Consider the following 12,812-nt stretch of genomic DNA (forward strand, 5'->3'; position numbering starts at 1 on the left):
AAGGTCATCTGTTCTCAATATATCTTTTAATGGCCACCAAAACTGATGAAAGCAATCCTATCCAGTCTGCCTGAAATGCTTGTGCCAACTGTTAAAGGTTCTGTGGTTGTTGCTAACGTGCTCGCAGTCGTTGATCCAATGCATCCCACAAATGGTCAATTAGATTTAAACCTGGAGCGCCATGGCAGGACCTGGGTGTTTTGATTACTGAAAAAGGCTGTTGTCAGTCTTGCTGTTTGAGGTCGGGCGTTGTCTTGTTGGAAAATAACGTCCGCTTGTTGCATGTGTGGCCGATGAATCTCACCTGTGTAACTTTGCGCCGTTGAATTCCCACGAACTTGCACCAAAATTATCTGTTCTACCAGTGCAGAAGGCTGCCCACATCACCGCTCTACCACCACCAAATCTGTCCACTCCCTTTATGCAGTCACGTGCATAACGTTCCCTACGACGCCTGAAAACACCACGTCTACCATACGCATGGCGAAGCATAAAAACTTGACTCGTCACTGAACCAAACTTGTTCTCCATTGCAGTTGTGACCGTACTCTGTGACCTTGACACCATTGACGTCGCAGCTGACCTTCACCGCGTAAACGGCAATCCAGGTATTCGGGATCGGGTGGTAAGGCTCACTGACTTGGTTGATGCATGTGATCGTATCCCAATTGCGTGGATCGATGCTCATGATGTCAATCACTGGACTGTCTGGTCCTGACTCGATTATTTACAGACCGCCGTCATATAGCTGGAATATTGCTGAGTGCGGCGTTAAAAAACAAACAAACAAACAAACAATCCTGGTATTACCGTAGTTGTAGATCTAGAGGTGGCCGTGGTGGTTCTTTCACGCAAGTGATGTAGCCGTATGACTTTGTTCGACCGGATCTGGGAAGGTCACGTGTTGTTCAGTATGTCTGATAACGGTTCCACAGTCTTGTAATGGTGCTTGCTGATACGTGGACAAAAACTGGCTACAACTGAACTGAACAGTCGGCCAATTGCGTTGTTGCGTTGGGCTTCCGTCAGTCGTGGCATGTTTTCGCTGCTCACTTGCTGTACAATTGTGATGGCATTCCAAATGAAAACCAAACATGTAAAAGTCCAACAAGAGACTGAGTGCGGCGTTAAACAACAAACAACCAACCAACCAAACAAGTGATGTTGCACGTGCAAGTCATGTTGGTGTGTTTCGCTGCCAGGCTCTAACGTGGTTCTGTTTTTGCGATTTTTCCATCTTTACACCAAATGTCTGCAGTACCATATTCTTTTCACACAAATCAATCCCAGTTCAGTTTTGGTATTAATTTGTGTATGTATGTCGACAGCACTGTCAGATATTTACGATTTTACTCCTTTTGTATTTTTTTGCAGAGTATATAAAACAAATAAATGATATTTCGACGGTTAAAATCAGATAAAAGTTTTACTAGTTTTACTTGCTCAGTCACTGCTTACCTCAGGTTTTACGTTGTCAACCAAACCCTCGGTGTAGTGTTTTATCCCTTACGTGGCTCGGGGAATTAGGCTATGCAACTTGGTTGAATATGTGTCATTGAACCGACTTGTGGGACGACTTGCTTGACGGTGTTCTTAATAATAGTGGAGAAGTCACTCGGATCTTTTGATTCGGGAAGTAGAATCAACAAGCATCGAACCGACTGTAAGAGTTGATAATTAATTTCTCCATATTTTTACACGATGATCTATAGGTGCGTCAGTTAAATCTACTTGTTAAATTGCACGATCAGCAAGGACAGAGAACTCTTGGCTCAGAATCAACTACAAAACCCCAGAGACATGCTACTACATGGACAAGGTGAATGAGGTAATTGAAGCGGACATAAAATATTTACATAAGTACGTGCTCAAAACACATACGGCCGTCAATGTATATCTCGTGTTCTCTTCCACAGGAACCAAGTTTGCTTGTTTGCTGCATAACGCCGCAACTACTTGTTTGTTTGTTTGTTTGTTTGTTTGTTTAACGCCCCAGTCAGCAATATTCCAGCTAAATGACGGCGGTCTGTAAATAATCGAGCCTGGACCAGACAATCCAGTGTTTGACATCACGAACATCGATCCACACAATTGGTATACGATGAGATGCATCAACCAAATCAGCGCGCCTGACCACCTGATCCCGTTAGTCTCCTTTTACTACAAGCAAAGTCACCTTTTACGGCAGGCATGGGCTGCTGAGGACCCAGTACGACGGAGGAGGCGAGATATGTTCTCTTACAGAACGGATGTGGCGTGTGACAGAATACTCTCGGTAAAACCTCTTAAAAGACGTGCCTGCTGCAAACTACCGACTACGGGTCTTAGGCGTGTCGAGAAAACGTATTAACCACAAGGCTACCCAACCGCCCCTCAATAAAAGAGTTTCAGTATGTGTCTTGGTAACATCAGTGCGATTGACAGTAGTAAAATATTAGGAGATAAACACAGTGTGTTTTCAATATATAGCTAGGTTATCTGCAGATTTTGCCGCGCAAAATTAAATTTGAAAACGCACGCAGCTCCAAATGGAGTTATTTTCATATCCTCAAACGATAACTTTCACTACGCGTTAAGATCCGGTTTAAAATTGGTCTTCAGCAACCCATGCTTGTCGTAATAGGTGACTATGCATGTCGTAAGAGCCGCTTAACGGGATCGGGTGGTCGCTGACTTGTTTGATGCATGTCATTGTATCCAAACTTGGTAGATCGATGCTCATGATGTCAATCACTGGATTCTCTGGTCCAGAATCGATTAATTACCGACCGCCGAGATAATAAATAATTTTATTGAGATGACGAGAATTCACTGAGGATATCATTATTGTCGTTCTGTGCATAATTTATTCATACAATGTGTCTCCCAGTGTGTGGTAGCAAGACCAGTGCACAACGAATTTATCTAAGCGCACACCTAATTACATTGTAGGTATGTCTTATTCATGCTAGCTGTGGCCCGGGCCGGTAGGAATACGTCAGTTAGGCATTTAGTCACTTCGTTTATTTTTCACTGTCATCGAACAATAGCAGTCGACAGAAAACAAACTTAGAGTTATTCACAAAAGATCTGTTTCATTCGGAAAATATCGTAAATATTCGGAAAATAGCGTCTTAAATCATTATTCGAGATACAAACTAGTGGTTGGTATTTGCAAATGTAATGCCAACAGTTTGGCAATTCGAGCGGGGAGCATAAGAAATATAACCATACTTGTTAGCGGAGTAAATTGAAAATAACAGAATGAGTCTCAGCCAATGAGAATCCAACATTCATGCGTAAGATAAGAGCAAAGTTACAGTTCCCGAACAGTAACGTCGTTTAAGACATCAACATATGACGCCTGACGCCATCTAGAGATGAGTGTTGTCCATAATGTTTGTCCATCAGGCTTGCTCGTCGGGGTTTAACTTCACGATTGTTTTGTCGGTGTCAGGGTCCATATACTCCTTCCCAGTGTTGTCAACATACGTTGTGCACGACTTGATGGCGGCGTCTGGAACCTGCAACGTCAACAAGCCAGAAAGTTCAACAAGACTTTATCACTGATATAATCAATTTGTGTTTATATTTCAGTTATTTCCATTTCAATATACCGGTATGTGATATACATTAAACTTCGTTTATAATGAACTGACAGATATAACGAACTGTTTTTAGGTCCAGAACATTTAATATATAGTTTAGCTGAAATGCATATGACGAACTACGTTTATTGGTGGTCTATTTGAGTTCGTTATAACCGTAGTTTACTGTATTTAATCAATTGATTCATACATTTTAGTTATTTCTTGAAATGCTTATCTTGGCTTGGGTTTCATTGCTATGTTTTAAATCCTCGTGCCATAAATGTAGTTCACACGTGCAAAAAGGGCGGATATGTTTCGGACAGAGAGACGGTTTAACATTGGTATATATTCAAAGGTTGGTCGGAAATGAACCTTTATAATGGTCTAAATCGCCCTAAAACTCTAGCACCAACCAACCAGCCAAGCAGCCAGCCGGTTGTTGACGTTTGTTGATGGTTCAGTTCACTTTTTTAGTTGGTCTATATAAAATGAATGGCGTAGTGAAATACACGAATGGCAGTTAATTTGGAAATCGTCCACTTCAAACGTAATGGCTGTTTGGGAAGAATAACGTTCTGATGAATTAATGACTCTTTGGTCAGAATAACAAATGAAACTTTTGACAGAATAACTTTTTGATGAATAACGTCAGAATAACGTCCTGATGACTAAATGACGCTTATTAAGAACAACGTTCTTAACGTTAGCTTTCAATGACTTCAAAGTTGGCTTCAAGATAAAATCCAATTAAGAATGATCTTTTCCAGTCAACAAATTCTTCTTGGTCTCTGTCACAGAAATAACGATCCAATAAATATAATTCTAATTCTTTACAAATCTACAGTAAACTACGCTTATAACGAACACGCTTATAACCAACTGAAGGATATGACGAACTTATTATTTTGTCCCGACCACTGCTGTATTCTATGCTTATAACGAGCTAAAATTAGTGGCCCCTCGTTATAACAATAATGGAGTTCGTTATAACCGTAGTGTACTGTATTATATTCAAGTATAAATCCACAAGGCCTATGCCAAATTTTCGGGTTTTGCAGCAGGAACTCTTGATCTCTAGATCTATGTCCTTTCAAAATTTTCATCCAGAAGTTCCAGAATTGCCTGCTACTATCAATTCTGGTCATGACCTATTTATTATCTAACCATGTGCAACCTGTACAAAAATGCAACAACAACAAAAGAATAACGTTCTGTGACCTACAATATCTAGCTTGGTGTAGAGAGGATGGTGATGTTCGAACGCCGGGTTGTTGGAGCGTCGGTTGTAGGCGGGGATGAGGACCCAACGTCGGTCGTCGCTGGTGTTGGCGCTGCTGTTGTGCAGAAGGTTGGAGTGGAAGAACAGGGCGTCACCTGGTGGAATTGTCAATGCGATATGGTCAGATTAGAACTTGTCTACTGCCTAATAGACCTTACCAAAAATACCATGGGCGACTGGAAAGCATGTGGCTTGAGCGTTCGCGAGTCGCATCGTAGACCCAGTTTCGATTGCCAATATACCTGTTAAATATGACCTTGCTGTGATACTCACTCAATTACTTACACACATTTTCTCACTCACTAACACCAACACTCTCATTCACTCACACACATTCACACTCTCTTAGTTCTTACACAAAAATGTTTATTTGGGAACAATTGTATAGAACGAAAGGCATGTGATTTCCAGAAACGCTTTCGTGAAGAAGCTTTATAGATGTATCAAAGCGTCCAGATAAACAAGGTATACACGACTTGTAAACACGTTAAGTACCCAGTACTTTGTGAAATATGGTAATCTCAGAGAGATTATGGAGAGTCCAACTGAAAATAATTGGCTGGATTGGCTTTGACTGTGCGTCTCACGGAAGAAAGTCCTCAACAACTGGTTTGATTAATGATGTATTCAAGAGCACAAGGCCTGTACCTCCTGTCTGACGGCATGATCGTTATCAACAAAAGTAAACTTAGGATATTGAACTCTGCTCGACATCGTAAAATAGAACCCCGGGCTGCGCTATTGGATGTTGGCAAAAGTTTCATGCACGTGACTATCACATGATACAAATCAACCGGGTTGGTTGGTTGTTCAAATTCTTTCTTCGATTTTGTCTTTAAAAAAAATCGGATACCTTTCCTTTAAGCACAGAAAAACCTGTCTACAAAAAACGACCGTCACGTTGTACGAACCACATGCAATATCACTACTCTATTATACAGGAGTGGATCCGAGTGTGGCAACTGGTTAACAGTAAAACTACGACTGAGCCCAGTCCAATAAATTAAAATGAACTCGGCATTCTTAGGGTAATATGAAGTCTGTAGCTGTCAGAAATAACACTGAAAGGCGCAGCATTTAATATAAGGAGAGTGAGTGAGTTTGGTTTTACGCCACTTCCAGCAATATCACGAGGGAGGGGGGGGGAGGCACCAGAAATCATCTTCCCGAGGCAAGGGAGTTATCTGACTCTGACAGGTCCAGTTTCAACCCTTGCCGGCTGTAATTACGGAGTTATATTTTTGGCTGGACTAACGACTCTATGCATGGTCCAATCAAAATCGCGTAACGAAATCGACATCCGGTTTATAAACAACATGGATCATGGATCTCAACGTGCAGATTTCGGTCGACTGCAGGATTTGCAAATGATGTGTACCCTCAACTGGGCGTCTACATATGTTTCGCGAGGTAAAACCCGCTTTGTAACAATATATATCTTGATCATCGATCAGAGCGTCTTGACTGGGTGCCGCCATTTTGTTTGAAGCAAATGCAAGTGATATGAGAGGTGGAATCTGATTGGTCAACAGAAGGGACATAATTCGTAACAGCCACTAGAGGACGCTACGATCGAGCCCAGAAATTCCAGCCTAGTTCAGCAAGGGTAGAAACCGGACGATTGCAGTCAGTTAACTCCCTTGCATCGGGAAGATGCCAGAAATGGGCTCCACACATTATACCATTGTGAGGAATCGAACCCGCTTCTTCGGCGTGACGAGCGAAAGCTTTAACCACTAGGCTACCCCACCGCCCTTTTACAATAATGAATACTACAGGTTATGCATTCTAACATTGGACTTCACCTTGCTGCAGCTCCACGTATTTCAAGTGACAGATGTTCTTGATGAGCTCAACCCGGTCGAGGTCCGCCCCGGTCTGTCCCCCCACCCGCAGGTGCTCGATCCGCCCACACTTGTGCGACTTCTCCAGGACCTGCCATGAGAGTCATATGTGTAATCACAACAAACACTAGCAAAAGAATGTAAACAAAAACAAAATATGTAAAAAATGGACAAAATATATTACAGCCTGTTTATATAATATTGCAGTCATTTGTTTTACAGCCGACAGAAAGTATTGGGAACGCTGGGATCATTATGTTCTGGTATAGGGGGAACGGTAGTCTGTCTCACAGTCCCTGAACCGTATTATTTTCCGAGCCCCTACTGTAATACTATAGTCCTAAATGAAGCAAGCCCACATTGTCCACAGGTTCTGAATCTCCCATCTCACTGGGTCTCCTTGTCATTTTAAATACGTTTGCTTGTTATACCAAATAATCAAAATGATATATCTTCGGAGACTTAGCATTAGCCTAGGAATATAGTTTGGTTCAAGCGTTCGCTCGTCACGCCTAATACCCGGTTCGATTCCCCATATGGGTACAATGTATGAAGCACAGGCTTGGCGTTTGCCGCTGTAATATGGCTGGAATACTGCTGAAAGCTGCGTGAAACAAAACTCTCACTCATACTTGTATATATGAATGGACTATTATGCTTGACTAACACGTGCAGTACGCGTGTATAAGTGACAGAGTTGAGCCAGTTGCGGATTTGGGAGCCTGAACTTCAAACGTACAAAATTATTCCAAAAACATGAAACTGAAAATTAGCACTAACAACAGAACAACGACGGCTTATTTTTAGGGCAACCATTTGATCCTCTTGACGTAGGTTCCCTGCAAGACCCGTGAAGATCCTGGACAGAATAGGTCTTCACCAAGCCATGCTTGTTTTAGTGAGTGAGTGAGTGAGTATGGTTTTACGCCGCTTTTAGCAATATTCCAGCAATATCACGGCGTGGGATACCAGAAATGGGCTTCACACATTGTTCCTATGTCGAATATTTACAGACCGCCGTCACATAACTGGAATGCTGCAAAACAAGTAAAAACAAACAAACAAACAAACCTGCAGACATCCGTTAGCCTGCTCACACTTGTCAATGGCGATCATCACACTCATCAGGTCAGGAGTCAGACAGCCGTTCTTGTACCAGTATCTAACATAGAAATAAAAGCGACAAAATTCAATTCAAAATCATAAGAAATCTCGGCTAAAAGCAGAGTCGATTGTACGATCCCCACTATATCATGAGCGTGTGTTTATGAGTTATTATCAAATAGTGATGACACCATTCTGCTGTGAGATAAGATGGATGTGTACCCATAATCCTGGTGCCAGACAAACTTCCCGCCCGTTCTCGCTTCTTTCATGATCAGCTTGGAGTGGTAGTGATACACCTCGCCTTCCATGAGCTACAATGGAGGACCAAATCATTGAAGGTGACTGTAACAATTGGTTTCCAATTTAATTAATTTGCATATTCTAATAGAAATATATTTCATAAACAAAAGCGCTTTTGAAAGATGGCTTAACGACCGCAGCGTCTGTTTGATTCAATGTTTGTTTGTTTGTCTGTTGTTTAGCGCCGCACTCAACAATATTCTAGGCCTTTAGACGGCGGTCCTGTAAGTAATCTAGTCAGAACCAGATAATCCAGTAATTGACATCATGAGCATCGATCCACGCAATTGGGATACGATGACATGCATCAACCAAGTCACCGAGCCTGACCACCCGATCCCATTAGTTGCCTCTTACGACAAGCATAGTATGACGTCACTGTTCACTATTTTGTACAACATCAGCGCAACACGTGTGTCGGGCGCTTCCAGAGGTCTCTGGTCTGTGGAATCCTAGAAGGAACATTGTCGAGCTTTCGTTACTTTTAACACTTTTTGCTTGTTTTTGTAAAGGCGAAGTGTCACTTCGAGGATTCCATACTTTTCACGGAACAAGTCTGGCAAGATTAGCGTTGCGCCATCTCTATGACGTGTGGAGGAAGACGTTTGGGGCGATCTATTCCGACAGTTCGTGAAATGTAGGTCAACTCAGGGGCCCTTTATTTATGTACAATATCTTAGCAGGTTTGCTTGAGGGAATACTTCTGTCAATTCGTTTGATGGAATATATTGTTTAAAAAATGTGGTTTGGTGTGCACAAAATCTATTTTGTATTGCTGTTTAATAATATGAGTCTTTCATAAAACTCTAGCAAATGTTGTACATCATCTTTTTTTTATTTACCTTCTCACAGGTTCCTGCAATCTTCTGACTCCGTACGACCATTCCAGCTACGTCACTACCGGGATGGCTCCACACGCATGCGCGGCTTTTGCGCTCGCTTCCGTCAGAGAGCTGCAGTATACAACATATACTTGAGAATTGACCTACATATGTTTTGGCGTTTATGGAGGAATAAACTTCGTGATATATGTTTCTGTGTGTGTGTGTGAGTGAGTATGTGTGTGTGTGTGAGAGAGACGGAGAGAGAGAGGGAGAGAGAAAGAGATAGAGAGAAAGTGTGTGTGTGCGTGTGTATTCACATATGTATGGAGCATTCGTCGACACAGAAATAGCAAACTGTTGAAGGTGACGTTAAACTAACTCGCAGAGGAGAGATAAAACAGGAATATATGTTTAGTCTATTGATGTTGAACCCCCCAAACATTTGTCCATGTTTACAAACCGCCCAAACAACGTAAATGGTCACAAGAGATTATGAACTTGGAGCATTTCTGATCAGGAGTCACAAGCCTTGGAAGCCAACATGCTGAAACCTTTGTCATGCCCAGTTCATTCCTCAGAATGTTCTCAACTCTCCCATGAAAGATGGCTACTGTAGGTGACGTATTGTGGGTCGTCAGTCATCCGTAATCATATCATGTATGTTTACAGCATAGTTTATCCTCAGCATGGAAGGCTGTTGGAATTAGCCCTTTCAGTTGGAGATACATTTGACATTTTCATCAACAGAGAATACCTATTCACATTGATGTATGCAGAAATATGCTGCCTAGTTATGTATCTGGTTCAAATTCAGCAAGGAGCATGGAATGTATTGTAATTAATACATGCAAACTGTTGAGGGTGTACTATACATCCTCCGTATTTAGGCCCCGAACTTTTCAGCCACCCGTCGTTCATGTCCTGTGTGCGGGATCTTGATTGATGCTGTGCCTAACACGAAGATCATGCGTTTAACGTCTCATTGTTCGACGAAAATAACACTGTATACTGTGTTGACTGCTTGTCAAATTAAAGTGCAATGAATGAGAAAGGAAGTTGATACCACAGTTAAAGTATCACAACGAGGCTACCTACGGCGTCACCAAATGACAGCTATTGTTAGAAGCGGTTCGGCGCTTGACATAAACTGTTGTCTTGAGTAGGCAAACTGACACCGTTCTTAAAGAATTCAGTCTTACGGCGTAATATAATTAGACGTGCGGTTTACTTTTACAGCGCACAGCATCGTGTAAACAGTATAAACAACATGGCTGTTCCAGATTCTTACGCCAGTTGGGATTCCAGGTCGGAATGGAGTTCACACCTCATGCATGCTTGTGATAAGTGAGTTGAGGATAACTCCGCTTTGGACAGTATTCCAGTTATATCACGTCGTGTCTGCTTGATGTTGGAGGAAAGCCTGAAGTGATGCAGGTCACAGACGTTTACATGCTGACATGCTGTGATATAACTGGAATACTGTTCGAAGTGGCGTTTAACCAAACTCACTCAACCACTCCACAGTGTTTGCCAATGGCTGTGTCAATCGTAACCGAAGCAGAAGTTCTGCAGAGGAGATGTTTCTACATCTTCCCGAGGCAAGGGAGTTAACTGGAAGCTGGACTTTTACAGTCCGTTAACTCCCTTTCCTTGGGAAGATAATATTTCTACAGCATTTAGTGACTACAACCTTTACAATTACCAATACCACGGCAACTTTAATGTAATCGAGCCTTGTCCAGGCAAACAGAAAAGCTGAACACCACACCGGACGTCAAGCAATATTCACTCACTCACTCGTCTAAACTCCTCACCTCAAACGAATTCTGCATCAGCTCCTCATTCTCCTCAATACTCCTCCTCAGTTTCGTAATTTCCTCCGAGTCCAAAATACCTCTGAAAACATGACACTTCGTTAGAAATAAGAACTGTCACCCTCGGAAGTAGAACGTGTAGTTTTTGTTCTATCCAGCCTGAAGATTGTTTTCTTTTGTTTACAGATCGCCGTCGTATCCAGATGTACTGTTGTGCGGCGCTAGGAAGCAACACTTACTTGTTTATACAAATTATGTGAGTTGCGGGTGCTACCGGAATAGCAGGACCTGCTGACACTTGTATCAAACACCTGGTTTGATTTTCAGTGATCCATTCAAGTAATGTTCACCACTTTTTGCCTTTTACACCCAATGGAATCTGTTTCGTAGATAATTAAGACCAGTTAATGACGTGTTATATTTTCACGGAGTCGTTTTGCATTTCAGTGCATTCTTTATTCCTGTATATACAATTACTTAATGCAGTTTATTTAAGTAATTATTTATTAAGCCTTATTTAAGTAATGTGATAAACATAACTTTCATATTTATAAACAGTAGGGTTAGACCTTTGAAATGACATGTAGTAGCAAGGATGTTTTATAAGCTAATAATCACCACTTCATCTGTCACCACCGAGTCCCTTGGAGCTCGGCGTCATAGCAGTAAAAAGCTTCTGATGGAGTGGTTGTGTTTTTTAATTTATATTGCAACAGTACGTCTCCCTGCTTCAGCTAAAATGTTTGGGCCTAACGCCTTTTTAAATGTGCTGGCCCTTAAGGCTCTCAGTTTACTCTGCTGAGTTTCAGAAACTGTACCCTACCATAACCTGTAGACCTATTTTTTAACAACCATTAGATTACAGGAGATTTACAGGTTTCATTAATACAACAAAAATATGTACGGCAAAATAGACGTGAAGTATCCTTCATCTTATTTTCAGTGGATTAACCAAACTAACTAGGGCATACCAATAAATTTCAATACAATATCAATACATGGCGTATATCAATACAAATCAGTATACTGAAATATTAAAACATTACCTTACAATGGCAGATCTATACCCTGAAAAACTAAAATATGACCTCATATCGCGTTATATCCGCATTGTTCAATAAATAACAATACCTTCCAATGATATACCGTATTTTCTCTAATACAAGCCGGGTCTCCAATACACGCCGGCCTCAAATTGATGCCAGGGTACCGTTGTATAAACCGACCTTAGCGCTACGGCTGTCGTAAGTCAATGTTAAGGTATCAGAGTTACGACCTCCTTAGCGCTCAGATCGTTTTGTACAACGGCACCCAGGTCATTCACTTTGTTAAAAAGGTAGAAGCCGGGCCTGTATTGGGTCCAATATTTGATGAAATTAATTATCCCAACCACTGTAACTCAATGCGTGTAGTGATTATTCCCTTCACTTTATACTTATGACCGTTTCCTTCAAATGTACCCTTTGTATATCTGTAGAATTTTGATTCGGTAGGGTGGTGAGTTACCACTCTGCCAGCATTAAACGGAATAGACGCCGGGTCAACGGCTTGCGCGAAATTAATAGACTAATAGAGGAAATATGGTATATATATTTTCTGCCAAAAGTATTCAGTACCTAACTATGATATATCCATATTCTTCAAAAGCACTCCGCATGTCTTCCGTGGCCTGAAAACCAGGTCCATAGGAGTATTCTGTAATAAACCAAATATTTTTTTTATATTTAATGTTGCACACAATGAATGTTTTTGCCACCAGTCTGAAGAATAAATATTTCTTTCAACCATTTTCTGTGACACTTTCTTTTTTCGAAAAAATCTCAGCTTCCCCCCAAGAATATCAAATGTTCAGTCTCTAACGCCATTAGGCGGTCAGATTCGGTGACTTGGTTACAATTGGCTCAGGTCATCGTATCCCAATTCATAAGCACAAGAGTACAAATTGAGGCAGGGAAAACTAAAATAGGTTTGACACAGATACATCCGACTGCTACCGTTGAAATCAATGTTTATTTATAATCTTTGTTATTTCAGTCATCTATTGTTCTTCAACTTGACGACTTTAATAGAAAAAA

The 12,812-nt window shown here is 41.4% G+C and overlaps 1 protein-coding gene across 1 annotated transcript; it reads right to left on the minus strand.

The window, feature by feature from the left end:
• Positions 1–3,082: 3,082 nt before the first annotated feature.
• Positions 3,083–12,430, minus strand: LOC139458819 (L-proline trans-4-hydroxylase-like). The gene is made up of 8 exons (XM_071240243.1): positions 12,354–12,430; positions 10,738–10,819; positions 8,942–9,052; positions 8,019–8,110; positions 7,764–7,854; positions 6,654–6,783; positions 4,792–4,943; positions 3,083–3,503 (listed from the first exon to the last, which is right to left on the minus strand). The coding sequence occupies exons 1-8, from the start codon at positions 12,392–12,394 to the stop codon at positions 3,387–3,389; spliced, it is 816 nt and encodes a 271-aa protein (XP_071096344.1). The 5' UTR covers positions 12,395–12,430; the 3' UTR covers positions 3,083–3,386.
• Positions 12,431–12,812: the final 382 nt, after the last annotated feature.

This window comes from Haliotis cracherodii, unplaced genomic scaffold (genome assembly GCF_022045235.1).
Source record: "Haliotis cracherodii isolate W230 unplaced genomic scaffold, xgHalCrac1.p SCAF_13, whole genome shotgun sequence".
Lineage (NCBI taxonomy): Eukaryota > Metazoa > Mollusca > Gastropoda > Lepetellida > Haliotidae > Haliotis > Haliotis cracherodii.